General features: G+C 36.2%; 2 protein-coding genes across 5 annotated transcripts in view; one reads left to right on the top strand and one right to left on the bottom strand.

The window, feature by feature from the left end:
* RpL24 (ribosomal protein L24) overlaps positions 1–21,498 on the bottom strand; it is a 47,388-nt gene extending 25,890 nt beyond the window's left edge. The window contains exons 1-2 of the mRNA XM_076208425.1: positions 21,419–21,498; positions 21,211–21,286 (exon numbers count right to left, since the gene is read on the bottom strand). Coding sequence (XP_076064540.1) covers positions 21,211–21,286; positions 21,419–21,423 — 81 coding nt within the window. The 5' untranslated portion in view covers positions 21,424–21,498. The remainder of the gene's footprint in view (positions 1–21,210; positions 21,287–21,418) is intronic.
* A 131-nt stretch (positions 21,499–21,629) lies between these two features.
* Positions 21,630–22,786, top strand: part of LOC143038824 (uncharacterized) — a 209,348-nt gene continuing 208,191 nt past the window's right edge. For 3 of the 4 annotated variants that reach the window (XM_076208401.1, XM_076208398.1, XM_076208397.1), the window contains exon 1: positions 21,630–21,678. In XM_076208401.1, coding sequence (XP_076064516.1) covers positions 21,666–21,678 — 13 coding nt within the window. In that variant the 5' untranslated portion in view covers positions 21,630–21,665. Of the gene's footprint in view, positions 21,679–21,706; positions 21,866–22,786 lie in introns of those variants that run through there. The other variant, XM_076208399.1, reaches the window with a different exon arrangement.

The following is a 22,786-nucleotide window of genomic DNA, read 5'->3' as shown; positions in this document are numbered from 1 at the left end:
ACCTTTTCATAATTTTATCTGATTTTCTTTGGGAAACGTAGCTTAGGCCTGAGCATACTGAATAAAATCCTATCATCTTTGATCTATGATACTAGATACTGTATTTTTTTTTTAATTTTTATTATTTTACCACCAGACTTTCTTTAGGAAACGTATGCATACTGAATAAAATCATATCTTTGAGCTACGTTCTTTAATATTCCTTAACTTTTTTATAATTTTCGTCAGGAAACGTTGCCTAGGCCAACGCATACTGAATAAAGTCCTGTCATCTTTGACCTACAAATACTTTGTTAAATTAAAATCATTGAAAGGCACAATTAGGAAAATTTCCATTTCAAAACATTCTTTTCGTTTACGTAGTATACCGAAAATATCGTTATCGACAATAGACTAGGCATAAGCAAAGTTTACTGTTACATTTTATAATCGCAACACATAAAAATACAAAATGCTGTACCGAACATATTATTATCAACATAAAACATAAAAAATACAAAATGTAAGGTAAAATTTTATCTAAAAACACATTCTTTTTGTTTACGTACTGTACCGAACATATTGTTATCGGCAACAAACTAGCCTAGGCATAAAAAAAAAGTTTTGCTGTTACATTTTATTAATTGCAAAATATATGAAAATACAAAATGCAATGCAAAATTAAGAAACATTTTACTTCAAACAAACAAAATTAAAGAATATTTAGCTGGCCGAGATACTGACGCTGCCGGCAGCCTACCAATACCATCATACTTGCGTCTCGCAGCGTCCAAAGTAATTGCACTGCACTGCCAGGCATAACATTACAATTCTATTACTCTATTAAATGTTAAATAGTATTGCACTATCTCGTGGTCGTAAAGTCGATCAGTCGTAAGTCGACGACTACCTGTGCTTGGAAAACACTTACAGTAGGATAAACAGGAAGGCAGTGAAAGCTATTGCAGATGTATAGGATCCAGGGAAAGCTGTAATAGGCAGTCAAGAGTTTTAGATGATAGTACTAGATCAAGTTAGCCTAACTCCTTGATAAAGGAGGCAAAGTGGAGTTCAGAAATAAAATGGGGCAGGAGTATGACTAGGCAGGAGATAGGAATCACCCTTCATCCACAAGGAGGGTGGTGGATGGAAGAAGTGGGTATGTGCCTTTGACTTAGATACCTTCCTTACATGGGGGTTGTTGTTGATGACATTCCCTAGGCTGACTGGCCATGCAGGCCTGTCTCTCTGAGGATGGCTGGAATGGGGTTTTCCCATAAATCTCTTATAAATTATATGTTGTGTTGTTGGCAGGCAAAGCATGTACAATGCAGTCTTCCATAATGTGTTTAATAGTACGGGATGAAGTGTTACATCCCAGACAGATATCCATGATGTATTCATCCATTTGCCTCTGGTAATTTAGAAGGTGACTATATATCTAAAAAGACAAAACTGAAGATCTACAACACCATTATCAAACCAGTTTTGCTGTAGGATGTGAAACATGGAGTCACAAAGAGAATGGAACACTCCTTATCTGCCTTTGAAAATCAAGTCCTTAGAAAGATATTTGGCCCAGTGTATGATGTAGATGAACAAGCATGGAGACGGCGACACAACCATGAACTGAGAGAGTTGGCAGATCAAGGAAGTCTCGTAAATACAATAAAGGCAAGACAAATGCAATGGGCTGGTCATGTCACCCAAATGGAAATGGACAGAATTCCAAGAAAGGTCATGACGTTAAGAATTATTGGAAGAAGATCAGTAGTAAAACCCAGAATAAGATGGATGGATCACATCAAACAAGACCTATGAAGTGCTGGGATGGAGAATACTGGATGACAAGTGCACAAAACCAACATCAATGGAGGCAGATAGTATCGGTGGTGAGGGGTCAGCAAGCGGCCCAAACACCAACAAAGTAAGAGTAAGTAAGTGGATGGTGACTACACCAAAGACTGCCCAGGTGGACTGTCCTCTCAAGGGAGAGGGGATTAAGTGGGATGGATGGATGTGGGTTTGACATGCAGCATTGTGTTGTCTATCAGTCTGTTGATAGCAGTGAGTGATACACTGTTGTTGTCGTTCCCTAGACTGTCCAAGCCACAGCCGGAACAAGGTTTTCCCACAAATCCTTTATAGAGTGTATGTTATGTTGTTTGCATGCACGTGTATAATGCAGTCTTTCATTATGTGTTGAATTGAAGTGTTACATCATGGGCAGATTACAAAGGATTACAAAGGCGGAGCATGCCGACAGGAGACCTTTTGGTCCAAATCTAGGTCGGATGCAAAAAAAATTCATAATAAATTAATAAAAACTATAATAATGGAAATAAATACATAGGTATAGTTAAATAATAAACAAACGGGTAAATCGTAAATAATAAAAAATTGACATAACCAATAATAAATGAGAATAAAAGAGACAAATGATAACAAAACAAAAACAAATAAGATAAAACAAATTATAATCATTACAGCATCTTGCTTAGGTTTTATCTAAATGATTCGAACTGAACTACATTGCACTATCTGTGCAGGAAGTTTATTCCTTTCATCAACTACACGGTTGGCGAAGTTGTGGTCATCCAGTCTCTTCTGGTAGCTTTGAGGAGCTGGGTGGTGGCCACACAGCAGTCTGGCCAGGTGGACTCTGTCCTTTCGTGGGAAAGGATTCAGAGGGATGAATATAAGGGGGTCTGGCATGGAGCAATGTGTTGTCTTTTAGTGCGTTAATGGAGCAGCGAGTGACATGATTATGAATATGTTTCCAGAGGCTGGTATTTGGTCTACAGGATGTTGTGCTATTCCAGCAAGGTTAGAGGCAGAATGCTGGACTATTATTCACCAAACTGAGCACATATATTATTTGTGTACACGTCTCCAAATGTTGTACCTGTAAGTGATTTAAGGGGGTTTTCTCTCATTTTGGTGATTCGCTCGATCGGATTATGCATTTCTGGTCCTCCCAACCTTATCTTTTTATGTAAGACAATGGAAATTTAACACAATGTGCAGGGAAATGGGATGCATCTGTGACAGAAATTTCATTGAAATCCATTAAGAAATTTTTACACAACAGACGATTTACTTGCAATTTTGAGTTATTTTTGAAATAACGTTTATTTTTCCAAAAGTATGAGGAGAATAATGATTTCCTTTGGTGTACAGTTAGTAGACATCCAGATGTACCTAAACTAGTATACTCGTAATTATAAGTGAAAAAGAAAGTCAGCCTTACAGCAAATTATACAAAAAAAAAATCAACTTTAAAAAACTGTCAAAAATATATATCAAGTATGTTAAGAATGAATTTACTAATATTGTTAGATATAAGTTTTGAGAAAATAGCATTTTAATGTTTATATATTCACTACTCCATAAAAGTGCCTCCAAAGAGTATCAAATGCACATATCTACTTACATAATCCTTTGACCATTTCTGGGAAGTAAGCAGCAGATGTTCATTACATTTCTTTTGTACCCATGCCAGCTGAGAATTGTGACAATCCTAACCTTCCATATCCTTCACATAATGAATGGTACACATGCATTACAATCCCTTTGCTAAGGTGAGTATTCTTGCACTTCTCAGGTTCAGAATGGAGCAAAATACTTCGGCAACTATCACATCAGACATATTTAGTTATGGAGTAGTGAATTTATAAACAAGAAATGTATAAAACAGGATAGCACGTGGAGAAATTACGCACGCATACGCTGAACCCTTTTTCGATCGCACTGAGTGTGGTGACTGCTGCCTAACCTATCGTACAACAATATCAGAGTATAAAATTCTAAAAAAAAAAAAACAAGGAAAACAAACCATAGCAAAGAAAGGGGCGTGGCTGATGGGCGGACCTTTAAATCTCTGGCCCTTTAAAACCGCCATTACCTGAGAAGGGTGGCGTTATACATCTGGAAACCAGTCCCGCGGTGTTCAGGGACACCACACCAGTCCACACACGAAGTTTGACAAAATCGAGTATTTTTCACCGAAATGAGAGTTAACCCCCTTAAGGGGACCCCTCGCCCAAAATCTTTTTTTCTGAAGGATCTTGCTGATTTTTTCTGTGTGATATCTAGGTCTAAGGAAACCTTCACAACATGAGTTTTATTCAGATCTGACAAGTAGTTTTTTATTTATTAATACATACATATACCAAGGCTTTTTCCCCCCTTACCAGGGGGGTAGCCAAAAAGGACAAGACACAAAAACATTCCCACCCATGTCATCCCCGAAAACACTCCACACCCCCTCCCATCTTAGCATATTTTTGGGCTTCTTTCAAATCCTATCTCCTCTTACAATTTTTATTCAATGTCTATGTACTTCTACGGTTCTAACTGCCTCCTAATAACCGTAGGAGGCAGTTAGAACCGTAGAAGTACGATTTTATATCTTCCTTGGCCGACCAGAGCGATGCTTTGGAGTACGAATGATGTCACTTCCTTCGTCTCAAAATTTCTTGGTCCACTTTTACACTTGACGCACTCCAATTCCCACACGAGTAGCAATATCTTTACACTTATAACCCTCCTTATAGAGGGTTATGATTGTAACAACTGTGTCTCTTTCCAGCTCTTTACCACTTCCCATTACGGAGATATCAAGGCACAAAAACAGAGACCACCGCAAAATTAAGACTACTCTCCGTGAGAGATGTTTAGAAACTGACTCCATGTGACATCGAGTGCACCTAAACAGAGTTGCCAAATAGTGTGTATTGTCTCGGCTAAATATGGGTACAAACGCTAGCATTGAAAAATAGCGAAAAGTTTGGGTGGAAAGTTGTATTTTTCGCATGTTTTGAGTTTAGGGGAAAGTTGGGGAACCTACAATTTTGCGCCCAAACTTTTCGCGGCTACTGTATGTATTTACCGGAAAAAAAAAAAAATTCTTAAATCTGGGGGCGGGGGTCCCCTTAAGGGGAGGCTCAACAGTGAAGTAAAAAAAAAATCAATATTTTTGGTTCAGGTTTTGTTTAAAATCTAGACACTAATATTTTGCCAAAAAAAGAACTTGTTGTGTTATGACGTCATACCAATGTTAAGACTTCATAAGTAAATGAAAATTGTAATATTTGTCCCAGACCCCAGCTTTTGCATGGTAATACTTAAATAACATACACACACCCTGTAGTTTTATTTATGTTAAAATTGTCCATACGTCGCAAGAAATTGATGTCGCAAATGTGTATTTTTTATGACCTCTGTGTTTTACGCCAATTAAACGCTCCCGAGGCTTAACTTTGCAATTTGTAATAAAAAGCAAAACTACACGATGTACACACACCCAAATTGTATAACTATGAGAATTTTCAAGAAGCTCTAAATGTTTCTCTTTTCTTGGTGAATTTTTAAAAGCGTATTTTTCTCATTTTGAGAAAAAGGGATTTAAAAGTTTCAATGTCATGCATTTTGGATAATTATCGTACGATTTGTATTATTTTCACACACGATTGTATAAAACAGTGAATACAATTAGCAAAAATCAACTTGTTACTACGAGAAAGTGTTGTAAAAGTAGGGTCACGATGGATCATTTCACCATATGTTGACGGCAGTGAGGTCAATTAAATGCTCCCGAGGATTAACTTTGCACTTTATTGTAGTCGTACCTACGTAACCTCCATTCTCTCTAAACTGACTTCATCATATTTTCTATGGATATCAAAATTCACGGGTGAAAGAGAACGAACGATTGAGCACCGACTACTTTTTATAATGCGATTATTATGACGCAACATCGCACGTCGGGCAGCAAATGCTGCCAGACGTGCAATGTGCCCCGGAGTGAAGAGGTTAAAAGTTTCAGTGTCATGTATCTTGGGTAATTATCATACGATTTGTATTATTTTCACACACGATTGTATAACACAGTGAATACAATCAGTAAAAATCAACTTGTTACTACGAGAAAGTGTTGTAAAAGTAGGGTCACGATGGATTATTTCACCAGATGTTGACGGCAGTGAGGTCTCTCCAGTTCATGTTGCCTCCCAATGTCCATTTCTACATACATACATATACCAAGGCTTTTTCCCCCTTACCAGGGAGGTAGCCAAAAAGGAAAAGGCATAAAATCACTCCCACCCATTCCATCCCTGAAATTAGAAAAAATGGGCCTTTGTAAAAGCAAAGGTCCATTTTTTTCTAAGTAACTTATTTTCTTGGTTTTCTGCCGTTTGATATTTCCATTATGACACAATTTCTTCGTGAAAACTTTGCGCGAGAGAATATGAACGAATATGGTTTGAGTGAAAAACTAATGCACTTCACACAATTAAGGTAACTGATGATTGTATGCTTCATAAATAAGTCAACCAATTCATCATACAATTGTATGCCTGGCAGCCTTGTAGTCCAGTATAAAGAGTTAAATCCCCATGCGCCGTCTTTAAATGAATACGCCCTTATGCCCTTTAAACCGTTGTACATGTCTGCTGTGGCAAAAAAATTCTACCCAACAGGTTCGTATTACTTTAAGGTACATAAATCACAAAAAATAAAACTACATTTTTTTTAAATATTTTGCCTATTTCACTGTTGAGTACCCCCTTAAGCACATTAGGTTTAGGTGTGCATTTCATCTTTATGTTTGTCATGTGTCATTTGAACATGAATGCATCATATTGTAGTCTTGCCTCATGTTGAGCACCCACTGTTAGGCTGGTCTGAGGGCCAACACTCAAGAGAATTTGTTTATCTAAACATGAATGTTGGGTGCCAATGATGATATAGGGCTCGCTCCAAGGGTGAAAAAAGGGGGAGGGGAAGAGATGGCAAAGGAGGTTACTACCATGTTTCAAGTCATGTCCAAACTTGGTCTGCTTGTGGGGAAGGGGAAGGAATTGAGAAAGCAATCAATAGAGCAGTGAGCCAGGCTCACAGGTGATCTGCTTGCAGGGGAGGAGGTAAGATAGCTAGGAGGCAGTGACCTAGGCTCACGGTGTAATGTTCCTGGCGATATAAATCTTTGGCATCTATCTGGTCTTTATATACATGGGCCGACCAAACCCAAACAATGACCATTTTAGCTCAAATGCAGTTTTATATAAAAAAAATTAGCATATGGTTGTATTATTCGACCTATTTTCAGTAAATCTTTAGTTTTGACCATGGGAGGAATATAGCAATAGAAAATTAAATATTAATTTTGTAAATTAAAATGTATCAACGTAATATGCAATTTTGTGTGCGGAAATGAAAATAAAAATACCTTGCTACAAGCTAAATATGCTAATGAACGAAGTCGGTAGCATAGGATCGGGACGCCATGTTTGTTATGGTAGATGCTGACGTCGAAGAAATAAAAGGATGAGAAATTCATCTAAGGTAAACTAAACTAAACTAACCGGTAAATCTTTAGTTTCGACCATGGGAGGAATATAGCAATAGAAAATTAAATATTAATTTGTATACTCCGTAAGCCGATTGATTGATTTATGGAATTTTTGGCTCGAAGGCCAAGCACTCCATAAGCTGAGAGTGGTTGAATAGCCCGCCAACGTCTCTCACGACGACGACGAGGACGAGCCGGATGACATCTAATTTGCAGGTAATGATTTATTAAACACAGGTTAGGTTAGGTTAGTTTACCTTAGACGAATTTATCATCCTTTCATTTCTTCAACATCGGCATCTACCATAACAAACATGGCGTACCGTTCATCGTAAATGACTTCATTACTTAACCACTTCAGTACGGGACTTAAATCTCGCGGGCAGCAGCCAATGCCAGCCGTATGACGTCACGTAATAATATTCGCATCATAAAATATAGTCGCCGCTTATATCGATCGTTCTCTCTTTCACCCGCGAATTTTGAAAACCACAGAGAATGGGATTCAGGGCGCATTTGGGAATGTAAAAACACAGGGGCGACTACAATAAATATAATCAAGATGCCGATATGGCAGCGTCGCGAATCCACTTGCTCCTCATGACGCCTACGTGTGCGGCACCGTATGGAAGGGGTTAAGGGGGTACGCGACACCTGGAGGTCATTTTCTAAAATATTTAGAGTAAAGAGCTGAAACTTCTCAGGTAAATAGGTATCCATATTGCCTACATTTTAGGTGAAGCAGAATGATGTATGTACACATGTACACATACCAGTAGCGACATTTAAAAGTGCACAGCACCATAATACGTGGACCAATTTGTTTTATATTTTGGCTATGATTAGTCAGTAGGCACACCTAGGGCCGGTCATTGAGTAATTGAACAATTTCCTTTATACTTTTGCATACAGGCATTTCAATTTTAATGTCTGGCAAAAATCGTGAAAATACAATTTTTTGCTCGTTTCCATTATGACTACGAACTCTTTCATCCTATTCAAAATATTCGAACGATCGGCCCTAGCAGTTACTAAAAGTAATATTCCCTGCAAGTTTCATCTAAATCTAATGTATATTAGATTTTTTATGATTAAAAAAAAGTATAAAAATATTGAACGGAGATATGGCAACTTGAAATATGAATACATCTGTAACTTGCTTATAGTTTCACCAATTTGACTGATTTTTTCATGGCTTTATTCTTATTATATAATAAGTACAGTAAAAATTATCAACATATTTTAATTATAAGTACTTTAAATACTGAAAAACTAAAGTATAAGCATGTCACAGTAGTGACGACACACAGACGACATCATATAATTTGCTTTTTTGCACCTTTGGCGGTTTATTCATATGAAACCTCTCTGCTGGGGGTCTTCAGGGTATCTAAATCATTGGAAAGAGGTTTATTTTCCAGTAGTGGGCGCCTTCTCTTTCCTCATCAGATTCCCCTCGCCAATCTATGTTGGTAGGGCACCCCCTCCAGCATCATATGATGTCCCTTCTTCTTTCTTCTTCCTGTATAGCCTTGATCTTTTTCCTCTTGCTTTCTTCTTTGGATTTAATCTTCCTCTTTGAATTGTTTAGTCTAATGTTGTCCTTTACCTCTGTTACCGTCACAGAGGTGCAGGTGAGGGCGGTGGTGGAGTGAGAGGTGGCGAGATCTTTAGTCGTCTTTGACTGCTTGCCATCTTTAACTGCTGTTTTTTGTCATTGTGATGTTCTTTTGTTCTTTTTGCTACCCATGATGACTGTACTAAAGAGTAATATGTACTAGCTAAAGTAATAGATTGCAATGAGAGCTCATGAGACATGCATACTTCCCTTTTCAGAGCTAGCCGGGAACTAACGCTTAGTTTCGCACAAAGTTGGCGAAATTTTCTCCCTCCACCTTCCTCCCTTCCCCTCCACAATCGTATCGGCCGTTGATACACTGGGCGAGTGTAAATTCAATCAAATTTCAACGTTATTCGCTGCGCCTGAAGGTCCTAAGTGGCACGCCTCCCTCTAGTGCGGGTTGCGCCTTTAAATCTGTCCCTTTAAACCTCACCCAGGACCTTTAAATTGCGCGCGGCTGGAAAATTATTTGTCGGGATTTATTTCTAAGTGGTATACAAACATTTTGAACGCAGTTTTGAAAAATGCCATATCTTGACCAAATTCACCCCCACAGGTGTCGCGTACCCCCTTAAGTAATCTGTTTTAGCACCTTTTTTGTTTTTCATTTACGCACACAAAATTGCATATTACATTGATACATTTTAATTTACAAAATTAATATTTAATTTTCTATTGCTATATTCCTCCCTTGGTTGAAACTAAAGATTTATCCTATTTTCTTTAAAATGCGTGATTTCCATGTAGTTTTATCAGGGCTGTGGAGTCGGAACCCAAAACCTCCAACTCCTCTATTTTTGGCTCCATCAACTCTTCTTCATGTAATTAACTGATTATAGCCTACACAACACACGCTCTAATCTTGAGTACTTATATCATTATAACTGGTTTATATCAAAAGAATAAAGGTATATGATATAGTGTGGCTTTCCTATGTTTGACCTCTTCATTAATACTTTATTACTGAAGAAGAGATTTTTGAAAACATATTGAAGAAAATTCAGTAAAATAAAGATTCTATAATGTATCTCTTAATTTAACTACATACTGGTACTGCTATGCGATTATTGTGATGGACATTACTCGGGTTCTGGAACAGATCTTATCGATATGAGTACAAGATACAGCTGAACATGTTTGAAATGCGAAACTTTTTTTTAACTATAAATATCCTTATTTCAACAATTCAATGTTAAAAAGTATAGAGGAGACAAAGAAGGGGAAAGGAGAGAAGAGATAGTATTATTGCATTAGTCTACAGTTGAAACTATAATTATCCTACTGTTTGGCAACACAGCAGTGGGAGAAACCACCAAACTGATGGAGTGATGGAAACGACGCATATGGAACTTGACAGGAATATTACAGCTCCTGTGTATTGTATGAATGTATTGGTTAGAAATTAAACTACATGTAGAATTAGATTAATGCGTAGTTTCTGTGTATGTGTGTGCGTGCGTGCGTGCTTTAGCGTGAGTTCCAGAGTTCTAGAAGTCGTTGTACCTGTTAATTAATTGTCATATAAATTGTAATGCGAAAGTTGAGTGAATGGGATATAGATCTTTATTATTATCAAATTTGAAGTTGTCATGTAACTGAAAGTGTGTAAATGTAAAATTCTGTATACAAATGAATAATTAAAATTAGATAAATAAAAGTTAGCAACTGTTTTGTGGATCGAATCGGTGCTTGTCACGCAGCACGCCAGATTTTTGTGTGAGCTCGTTCTGTACGCATGAGTGCATTTTCCGTGACTGTGGTGAAGTGTGTGAAGACGAAGTTGTTCCTTACTCCTACAATATATTAACTTTTTGACGTGCAGCATTTTACTCCACCTTATTGTTAACCAAAAACAATACGTGACTGTGGGTCAACAGGTGTAAAATGGAGGTGTTTATCTAATTTATTCAAGTAATACTTTGGATGTTTATCGCTCCATGTATAAATTTGAAAGCCAGTGTTGAACAAGGACGTTTTGGGGGTTTAGTGGAATGACCACAAAGATAAGACGATGAGATTTATTACATTTTATAAAATTATTTTTTTTTATATATAATCTACTTATAAGAAGTGTGCACTGGATAACTCTACAGACTAAACACAGGCATTATAAAGTGCAAATTTAACTGGTGTCGGAGTCAGTATATTTTTACAGACTCCACAGCCCTGAATTTTATGAAAGATAAGTTAAGTTTTTATCCACTGCAAAATTACCGACCACAGCTATGAATACCATCCGACTCACTAATAGCCGACCAAACCTGAAAGAAGGATAGTTTTTGCTGAAATGCACAATTTTATACAAAAAAATTAGCATATGGTTGCATTATTCGACCTATTTTCATTCAAATGCGTGATTTTCATGTAATTTGATCAAATAGCTATGGTCGGTAATTTTGCAAAGGACAAAAATGTAACTTTGGTCAAATTACATGGAAATTATAAAAAAAAAAAAAAATAAAAAAAATACATCAAATAATGCAACCATATGCTAAATTTTTATATAAAATTGTGCATTTGAGCAAAAACCATCATTGTTTGGGTCTGGTCGGCGCTTAGTTTTATTCAATACAACCCGAAAGGAAAAAAATCTTTGGGCTTACAATTTCTCGGCTCTCCTGTAATACCTTGCATTGGTTTTGGTATTAGAATAATCCGTGAGACTAGTAGTTTTTGTTTATTTGGGTCTGTTGCCCATTTAATGTTGCTCATTTTATACGGTGAAACAAATTTACGGTTTACTGCTGAACGCCAGCCATCATGTTTATTGGGTAAAATTTTTCTTTCGACCATTGTACGAATATAGCAATACAAAATTAAACAGTAATTTTGTAAATTAAAATATATGAACGTAATATGCAATTTTGTGTGCGGAAATGCAAATAAAAAAAGTTGCTAAAACAGATTTCTTAAGTAACGAAGTTGTGTACGACGAATGGTACGCTATGTTTGTTATGGTAGATGCCGACGTCGGAGAAATGAAAGGATGATAAATTTGTCTAAACTAAACTAACAACCTAACCTAGGTAAAAAAATTTACTTTTGACCATTGTAGGAATATAGCTGCAAAATATTTGTATACTCCGCAAGCTGAGAGTGATTGAAAAGCCTGCCAACGTCTCTCACGACGACGACGACCAGCCGGATGATATCCAAGTTGCAGGTAATGATTTATTAAACACAGGTTAGGTTAGGTTAGTTTAGACAAATTTATCGTCCTTTCATTTCTCCGACGTCGGCATCTACCATAAGCATGGCGTACCATTCGTCGTACACGACTTCGTTACTTAAGAAATCTGTTTTAGCAGCTTTTTTATTTTCATTTCCGCACACAAAATTGCATATTACGTTCATACATTTTAATTTACAAAATTACTATCTAATTTTGTATTGCTATATTCCTACAATGGTCGAAAGTAAAATTTTACCGTTTACTGTATGTTTTTATGTACCAGCATGTAACTGATGATGTGATTGGTTGAAATTTACTATGATCACAGTACACTCACTTGACATTTTTATGAATTAAATTTCCTGCGATCTATGTAAATATGGACATTTGAATGGCGTGCACATAAAATGACGCACTAATGGTGAATGTCATAGACGGTGGGACACCTAGTGGTGCTTGACCTAGCTAATATTGTGTAGGTGTGCAGTTCTAACAAAATTACCAGATCTATTTACAGAATGATGCAGTCTTAACCACAGTGAGAGGTAGGTCATTTCGACTTGCCCAGGACCAACTCGTCCCAAGTCCGAATTGCCTAGGGACAGCCTAGTTAGCAATAAACAACTGGCACCCAACTTCCCACATTCATTATGCTAGCTAGGTCAATATGAAAATGGAATTCCTGATATTTGAGCTGAAGTAGTTCTCATGGGATGCAAAAAGTCGCTATGAGTATAATGCAATTTGAATTATCCATCTAGCTGTCCTAGTTCTCAAGATATTGCATTTTGAATGGAATTAAATCTGGACTATTTTGTCCGAGGAAATCGGGCCGAAACATGTGGTCTGACTAATCGCCGATCAAATGTAAACAATGACGGGCACAATTTTATATAAAAAATTAGCATATGGTTGCATTATTTGACCTATTTTCTATAAGATGTGTGATTTCCATGTAATTTGATCATGGAATTACGTTTTTATCCTCTGCAAAATTACCCACCACAGCTACGAATACCGTCAAATTACATGAAAATCACACATTTTAAAGAAAATAGTTTGAATAATTCAATTATATTCAAGCTATTACACTAATAAGCCAATAGTAACAAACTTAATAGTGTAGTTTGATCCATACCACCAGTGATCATAGATAGCGAGCAGGACGAATCATAGCTGTGGTCCGTAATATTACGGAGGATGAAAACGTAACTTCTTTTATCAAATTACATGAAAATCACACATTTTAAAGGAAATAGTTCAAATAATTCAACTATAAGTCTATTACACTAATAACATAATAGTAAGAAACTTAGAGTGAAGTTTGGTCCATACCACCAGTGACAGATAAGATGGCGGGATGGATGTTGATGTTGTTATCCGATAATCCGAACCGATAGAAAAAAAACTAATTAAAAACCACCGATTTCTCAGCTCTACCGTAACACCCTGCCTTTATTTTGGTATTAGAATAATCCACGATACTAGTAGTTTTGGTTAATTATGGTCAGTTGCCCGCACCATAAATTTGTTAGCTCATTTTTTACGTTGAAACACAAATTTTCGATCTACTGTTGAATGCAGGCCGCCATGTTTATCTTATGTTTTTATTGACCGACATGTAACTGATGATGTGAATGTTTGAAATTTACTACGATCGTAGTAAATACTCGCACATTTTTATTAATTAAATTTCCCGCGGTATGTAAATTTGGCCGTTTGAATGGCGTGCGCATAAAATGACGCGCTATTGTGCTCGTCATCGACGGTGGCACCTCTGGTGGTGTTTGACCTACCTAATTATGCTGTTGGACCTACCTTACAAAAGAGGAAATTCTGGTAAAATTCTAGAAACATGCAAGCTCATGTATTCAACATAGAAAAAACATTTCTAGGGCAACATTATAAATAAGTGAAAAATGTAGGTACCCCGGAATCCACGAGCGGCGCCACTGTCGACCATGTAATGTTTACGTCGCCATTTGTTGCGGACCACGAGCTTCCGATTAATTTAATTTGAATGCTTCCCGCGTTCAGCGGATGCGCAAGATATTAAAATTACCTTGTTTTTTTTGCAAGTGTATGCCCAATTCTTTAAATAGAAAATGTCTTCAGCGATTCGAACGGAAATTTGGTTATCAAACTCGGCAACATAGTTTTCCGAGTAAAAATATTAAGGTAAGGTATCACTAAATATTATTTAAATATACATAAACGTGTTTAAACCTATTTTCTCCCGGATATGTGAAGCTTAAAGAGCGTTGATTACTTAATGTTTGAGCTTAGGGTCATCACATATAGGCATATCACCCATGAATCGTATGCGTCCAGTTCGTATTTGATTTTGTTTACACATCACCATTGACGACCAAAACCGTTGCATTATTTGACCTATTTTCTTCAAAATGTGTGATTTCCATGTAAAATGATCGAAGAGAAGTTACGTTTTTATCCTCTGCAAAATTACTAACCGGCAACCAACGTCAACGCCGACCAAACCCAAACAATGATGGCTTTTGCTCAAATGTATAATTTTAAATAAAAATTAGCATATGGTTGTATTATCTGACCTATTTTCTTTAAAATGTGTGACTTCCATGTAAAATCATCAATCATCACAGAGAAGTTACGTTTTTATCCTCTGCAAAATTACCAACCGCCAATTGCCGACCAACGTCGACCAAAGCCAAAACCATGCAATGACGGTTTTTGCCCAAATGCATAATTTATATATAAAAAATAGCATATGGTTGCATTATTTGACCTATTTTCTTTAAAATGTGTGATTTCCATGTAAAATCATCAAAGAGAAGTTACGTTTTTGTCATGCAAAAGCAGTCATTGTTTGGGTTTGGTCGGCGTTGGTAATTTTACAGAGGATAAAAGCGCAACTTCACTTTGATCATTTTACATGGAAATCACACATTTTAAAGAAAATATGTCAAATAATGCAACCATATGCTATTTTTTATATATAAATCATGCATTTGAGCAAAAACCGTCATTGTGTGTTTTTGGTCAGCGTACGTCGACTTCGGTCGGCGTTTAGCGAGACCCACCATTGACAGCTTCATGGTTGCCATGAAAAGGCAAATATGGTATGATGGAGATGTCTCATTGTTTTTGACATGCTAGGTAGGTCAAACACCACCAGAGGCGCCATCGTCGATGACGAGCACAATAGCGCGTCATTTTATGCGCACGCCATGCAAACAGCCAAATTTACATACCGCCGGAAATTTCATTCATACAAATGTTATGAGTGTATTTATTACGATCGTAGTAAATTTCAAACAATTACATCATCAGTTACATGTCAGTACATAAGAACAAAAGATAAACATGGCGGCTTGCATTGGTATATGTTTCAGCGTAAAAAATGAGCTAAATAAATTCAGAGTTCAGTTCTGGCAACTAACCAAAATAAACGAAAACTACTAGTCTCGCGGATTATTCTAATACCAAAATAAAGGCAGCGTGTTACGGTAGAGCTGAGAAATCGGTGGTTTTAATTATGTTTTTTCTTCTATCGGGTCGGATTATCGGATAACATCAACATCCATCCCACCATCTTATCTATCACTGGTGGTATGGATCAAACTTCACTCTATTAAGTTTCTTACTATACTGTTATTAGTGTAATAGACTTGTAGTTGAATTATTTGAACTATTACCTTTAAAATGTGTGATTTTCATGTAATTTGATCAAAGAGAAGTTACGTTTTTATCCTACGTAATATTACGGACCACAGCTACGATCCGTCCTGCCCGCTATGATCACTGGTGGCATGGATCAAACTACACTATTAAATTTGTTACTATTGTGTTAGTAGTGTAATAGCTTGCATATAGTTGAATTATTCAAACTATTTTCTTTAAAATGTGTGATTTTCATGTAATTTTGCAGAGGATAAAAACTTAATTCTATGATCAAATTACATGGAAATCACACACCTTAAAGGAAATAGGTCAAATAATGCAACCATATGCTAAATTATTATATAAAATTGTGCCTGTCAGTAAAAACCGTCATTGTTTACGTTTGATCGGCGATTAATCAGACCGCACGTTTCGGCACGATTTCCTCGGACAAAATAGGCCGGATTTAATTCCATTTAAAATGCAATATCTCGAGAACTAGGACAGCTAGATGGATAATTCAAATTGCATTATACTCATAGCAACGTTTTGCATCCCATGAGAACTACTTCAGCTCAAATATCAGGAATTCCATTTTCATATTGACCTAGCTAGACGTCCTCATGTGATTTGTTGATCCATAAAACCCAAGTATTCCGAATTTTAATTAAGTTGGACCAATGGTTTAGAGTTAATGTGTATTTCTTTACCGAAATCTTTACAAATGACCACCCTTAATTCTAACACTTTGTTATGGTAAAGTCTAGCCAAAAATAAGGGCTAAAAAAATAATTTAAAAAATCGTATCTCCCTTATTTTTCAAGCTATTTCAAAAATTTAAAAAGCATTTTGTCTCTAATAAAGTTGTCTTCCATATGCAACAATAATTCAAGGGTTATTTGTTTTTTGAAAATTGTGGGGATACCTAAAAAATGCCTATGTTATACTGGTACAAAACTGGAGTTCAATATTGGAGCATTATGTACAGGAAATAATCCAGACCCACTCTTAAATGCTTCACTTAAAGGCTGGCTAACAAGTGGAACATACCTCTGGGAATCTTCCTTTTCATACTGACTCCATACTATCACCTACCTGCACACACTTTTGCACAACCACCCCAGGGCAGTCCCGTTGCCCGTAAGATAATCTACAATAAATTTTATGGTAATTTTTGTTATTACCTGCATCTTTGTCTAAGCCTATTTTAGTATATGGTACAAAAAAAAAATGGGTAAAATTTTACTTTCTACCTTTGTATATAGCAATACAAAATTAAATAGTAATTTTGTAAATTAAAATGTATCAACGTAATATGCAATTTTGTGTGCGGAAATGAAAATAAAAATACATTGCTACAACAGATTTCTTAAGTAACGATGTCGTGTACGACGAATGGTACGCCATGTTTGTTGTGGTAGATGCCGACGTCGGAGAAATGAAAGGACTATAAATTTGTCTAAAACTAAACTAACCTAACCTGTGTTTAATAAATCATTACCTGCAAATTAGATATCATCCGGCTGGTCCTCGTCGTCGTGAGAGACGTTGGCAGGCTTTTCAACCACTCTCTCAGCTTTTGTATGGCTATATTCCTCCAATGGTCTAGGTACCCCGGAATCCGCGCGCGGCGCCACTGTCGACCATGTAATGTTTACGTCGCCACTTCTTGCGGACCACCAGCTTCTGTTTAGTTAATTTGAATGCTTCCCGCGTTCAGCGGATGCGCAAGATATTAAAATTACCTTGTTGTTTTGCAAGTATATGCCCAATTCTTTAAATAGAAAATGTCTTCAGCGATTCGAACAGAAATTTGGTTATCAAATTCGGCAACATAGTTTTCCGAGTAAAAATATTAAGGTATGGTATCACTAAATATTATTTAAATATACATAAACGTGTTTATCAACCTATTTTCTCCCGGATATGAGAAGTTTAAGAGCGTTGATCACTTAATGATTGAGCTCAGGGTCATCACATATAGGCATATCACCCATGAATCTTATGCGTCCAGTTCGTATTTGATTTTGTTTACACATCATTGACGACCAAAACCACACAATGTCGGTTTTTGCTCAAATGCATAATTTATATATAAAAAATAGCACATGGTTGCATTATTTGACCTATTTTCTTCAAAATGTGTGATTTCCATGTAAAATGATCGAAGAGAAGTTACGTTTTTATCCTCTGCAAAATTACTAACCGGCAACCAAGGCCGACCAAACCAAAACGCTGGCTTTTGATCAAATGTATAATTTTAACCCCTTCCATACGGTGCCGCACACGTAGGCGTCATGGACTTAGATCTCAGTGGCAGCAGCCAATGCCAGCCGTACGACGTGTCGTAATAATACTCGCATCATAAAATATAGTCACTGCTTATATCGATCGTTCTCTCTTTCACCCGCGAATTTTGAATACCACAGAGAATGGGATTCAGGGCACATTTGAGAGAATGTAAAAACACAGGGGCGACTACAATAAATATAATCAAGACGCCGATATGGCAGCCTCGCGAATACACTCGCTCCCCATGACGCCTACGTGTGCGGCACCGTATGGAAGGGGTTAAATAAAAATTAGCATATGGTTGTATTGTCTGACCTATTTTCTTTAAAATGTGTGACTTCCATGTAAAATCATCAAAGAGAAGTTACGTTTTTATCCTCTACAAAATTACCAACCGCCAACTGCCGACCAACGTCGACCAAAGCCAAAACCATGCAATGACGGTTTTTGCCCAAATGCATAAACTATATATAAAAAATAGCATATGATTGCATTATTTGACATTTTAGGTACCCCCACAAAATTTTCAAAAAAAAATTAACCTTTATATTATTGTTGCATATGAAAGACAACTTTATTAGAAACAAAATGCTTTTTAAATTTTTGAAATAGCTTGAAAAATAAGGGAGATACGATTTTTTGAATTATTTTCTTAGCCCGCATTTTTGGCTCGACTTTACCATAACAAAGTGTTAGAATTAAGGGTGGTAATCTGTAAAGATTTCGGTAAAGAAATACACATTAACTCTAAACCACTGGTCCAATTTTATTAAAATTCGGAATACTTGGGTTTTATGGATCAACAAATCACATGAGCATGTCAAAAACAAAGTGAGACATCTCCATCATACCATATTTGCCTTTTCATGGCAACCATGAAGCTGTCGCTAAACGCCGACCGAAGTCGACCGACGCCGACCAAAACCACACAATCACGGTTTTTGCTCAAATGCATAATTTATATATAAAAAATAGCACATGGTTGCATTATTTGACCTATTTTCTTTAAAATGGATAATTTCCACGTAAAATGATCGAAGAGAAGTTACGTTTTTATCCTCTGAAAAATTATCAGCCGGCAACCAACGCCGACGAAACCCAAACAATGACGTTGGTTGCCGGTTGATAATTTTGTAGAGGATAAAAACGTAACTTCTCTTCGATCATTCTACATGGAAATCACACATTTTAAAGAAAATAGGTCAAATAATGCAACCATATGCTATTTTTTATATATAAATTATGCATTTGAGCAAAAACCGTCATTGGGTGTTTTTGGTCGTCAATGGTAATAGTAAACAAAATCGAACGCGAACTGGACGCATCAGATTCATGGTAGAAGTAGAAGTAGTAGTAGAAGTTTCTACTACTACTAGACTAGACTAGTAGTAGAAAGTAGTCAAGTAGTAGTGTGTGTCAAGACTAGTAACTAGTCTTGACACTTCTCATGGACATGGCATGATGGTGATGTGTAAACAACAACAAACACGAACTGGACGCATCAGATTCATGGGTGATATAGCTAAATTCCGGGGCTTTTAGCTCAAACACGCAAAAGTCAATTTTCTTAAGCTTCTCAATTCTGGGAGAAAATAGGTTGAAAAACTTGTTTATGTAACTTAAAATTATGTTTAGACATTCCTTACCTTAATATTTTTACTCGGAAAACTATGTTGCCGAGTTTGAAAACCAAATTTCCGTTTAAGTCGCTGAAAAATTGTTTCTATGTCAAGAATTAGCCTTACACTTGCAAAACAACAAGGTAATTTGAATATCTTGCGCATGCGCAAAGCGCGGAAAGCATTCAAATTGAACTAAACAAAAAATAGTGGGCCGCAACATTTGGCCATGAAAACAACACATGATCGACAGTGGCGCCGCGCGCGGATTCCGGGGTACCTAGACATTTTCTTTAAAATGTGTGATTTCCATGTAAAATCATCAAAGAAGTTACGTTTTTGTCATGCAAAAGCCGTCATTGTTTGGGTTTGGTCGGCGTTGGTTGCCGGTTGGTAATTTTACAGAGGATAAAAGCGTAACTTCTCTTTGATCATTTTACATGGAAATCACACATTTTAAAGAAAATAGGTCAAATAATGCAACCATATGCTTTTTTTTATATATAAATTATGCATTTGAGCAAAAACCGTTATTGTGTGGTTTTGGTCAGCGTTGGTCGGCGTTTAGCGAGACCCATTGACAGCTTCATGATTGCCATGAAAAGGCAAATATGGTATGATGGAGATGTCTCACATTGTTTTTGACATGCTCATGTGATTTGTTAATCCTTAAAACCCAAGTATTCCGAATTTTAATTAAATTGGACCAGTGGTTTAGAGTTATTGTGTATTTCTTTACCGAAATATTTACAAAATACCACCCTTAATTCTAACACTGTTATGGTAGTCTAGCCAAAAATGCGGGCTAAAAAAATAATTTAAAAAATCGTATCTCCCTTATTTTTCAAGCTATTTCAAAATTTTAAAAAGGATTTTGTTTCTAATAAAGTTGTCTTTCATACGCAACAATAATTCAAGGGTTATTTGTTTTTTGAAAATTTTGTGGGGGTACCTAAATGGTCGAAAGTAAAATTTTACCGGTTTGGTTTGGTTTGGTTAGGTTAGTTTAGTTTACTTTACTTTAGTTTAGGCAAATTTATCGTTCTTTCATTTCTCCGACGTCGGAATCTACCATAAACATGGCGTACCATTCGTAGTACACAACTTCGTTACGAAATCTGTTTTAGCAACTTTTTTTATTTTCATTTCCGCACACAAAATTGCATATTACGTTCATACATTTTAATTTACAAAATTACTATTTAACTTTGTATTGCTATATTCCAACAAAGGTCGAAAGTAAAATTTTACCAAAAAATGCTAACAGCCGTACGTATTGTTTTTATTGTAGTATATGTATGCAAAAATTATATTAATTTTAAAATGGGCTTATTACCAAATGTAACTTGCCAGAGTCGAATAGACTATAACAAAAATGGGCCAACCAGATCATACATGAGAAATATGCAAGTGCACAAGTGTTTACCTCGAAATAATGGTGATTAATAACGTATATTGCCTGGGACATTTTAATGTCTTACTCTACCTGATATGTATATTAAATTTATACAATACTTGTTCATTTTTAACTCACCTTGCCATCGACCCTGACCATAGTCTTCCCATGGCCAGGGTGTATTTTGTATCCACTGTAATTACACAATTGAAGCCTGAAATGCATAAAAAGTGGGTATAAATATCTTGAATCTTCATTCTGCAAGATACTTGCTTTTACATTATATTACTTTCAAGGATGATACAATTTCACACAGATAAAATCACTTCGCTGACGGAGCACTCACTTCATGTTGAAGCGATACTAAGAGAAGGGAGGGAAAACAAATGACGATCGAATTCACTAGTATTTAATATTTTCTCCTAAATATTAAGCTGAATTTAAAAAAAAATTGAATAGTAATATCAATATTTAGATTTTTCTTTATTTAAATATTGTATCTAAAATTTCCTTGGCTACAAATACATTAATTTCATATCAAAATATTTTCATTGATTTTATACGAAAACCCACCAAAACATTGGCGCTTAAATATGGCCTCCTCTGGTATGTGTTTTCGTCTTTAGAGACTCTGTTTAGATTTTATTGAATGTTTCAGTCGACTTTTGCAATTTACCAAACTTCAAAAACTAGTTCAGATGTATTGAGTATAGCTTCACAGACATTTTGATGAGGAGTCGAGTCATAAAAAGTGTATGGAGACATTAGACGTGCCAGGAAGAACACTGTTGATGTACGGAAGGATAAATTGTTAAACGAAATGCTGTATAACCTCAATAGTATGTAGTATGCATGACTTTGAATAGTAGTTTAAATATAGATGGTGTTCAGTGTGCTGCTTTCTTGAAAAATACGTAGGGAAAGCTGAAAAATACCCGATTTATTCGGTGGTACCAATAAAGTCGACTGTATATCACTGACTGCATTTTGAATAGTAATAGCAATAGGGAATTTTTACATTTGCATGGAGCAATGTTACTTGTAAATTAGGAAGAGAATGTTAAGAACTCCACAACATCAGTTAACAGAAGCACGCCCAGAGAATTAAACATAACATTTTCAGGCACTTAATCTTGGTACATGCACAACCTACAGAAAACTGCTGGTCAGATTTGATGTCATGAGACAGCAGACTTCTTAAGTTTGTTCTTATAATTTTACAGAACTTTAACCTTTGAGGTGCTTATATATTTTTTATATAAATTACCAGTAATACTTCACTTGAATATGCTAATGGACAAGAGTTTTGTCATATTGACAATGTATCACTAATGACTAATGTATAAACATAACACCATGGTACCTTCCTAACACAAAAAAAAACAGCTAGTCTTACCTCTTACCATAGGGCTTTATCCTAAGTGTCATAGACCTTTAATCAACAAAACCCATAGAACCAAATTAGAACATTTTTGTTGTGTCATAATTTCTAGTGATGTTATTCTTTTTGTATGGTGGAATTTTGGTTAGCTTGATTTCAGCCTTTTTCAGGTCACAGATAGGCATTTATGAAATATAGGTCCTTTCTTTATCGTCTAATAATCTTGGAGGGGATTTTGCAAATTGGCTTTTTTGTTATAGGAATGCAATACATGGGTGAGAATACAAAACATGGGTCTTAGTCCAATCCTACTAACATCCAGGATTGCCCAAT

The sequence above is a fragment of the Oratosquilla oratoria genome, chromosome 25 (assembly GCF_046742065.1).
Source record: "Oratosquilla oratoria isolate Oo_2021 chromosome 25, ASM4674206v1, whole genome shotgun sequence".
In the NCBI taxonomy this organism is placed as follows: domain Eukaryota; kingdom Metazoa; phylum Arthropoda; class Malacostraca; order Stomatopoda; family Squillidae; genus Oratosquilla; species Oratosquilla oratoria.
The sequence above is the reverse complement of the archived record's forward strand: the minus strand, read 5'-3'. Positions and strand labels throughout refer to the sequence as shown.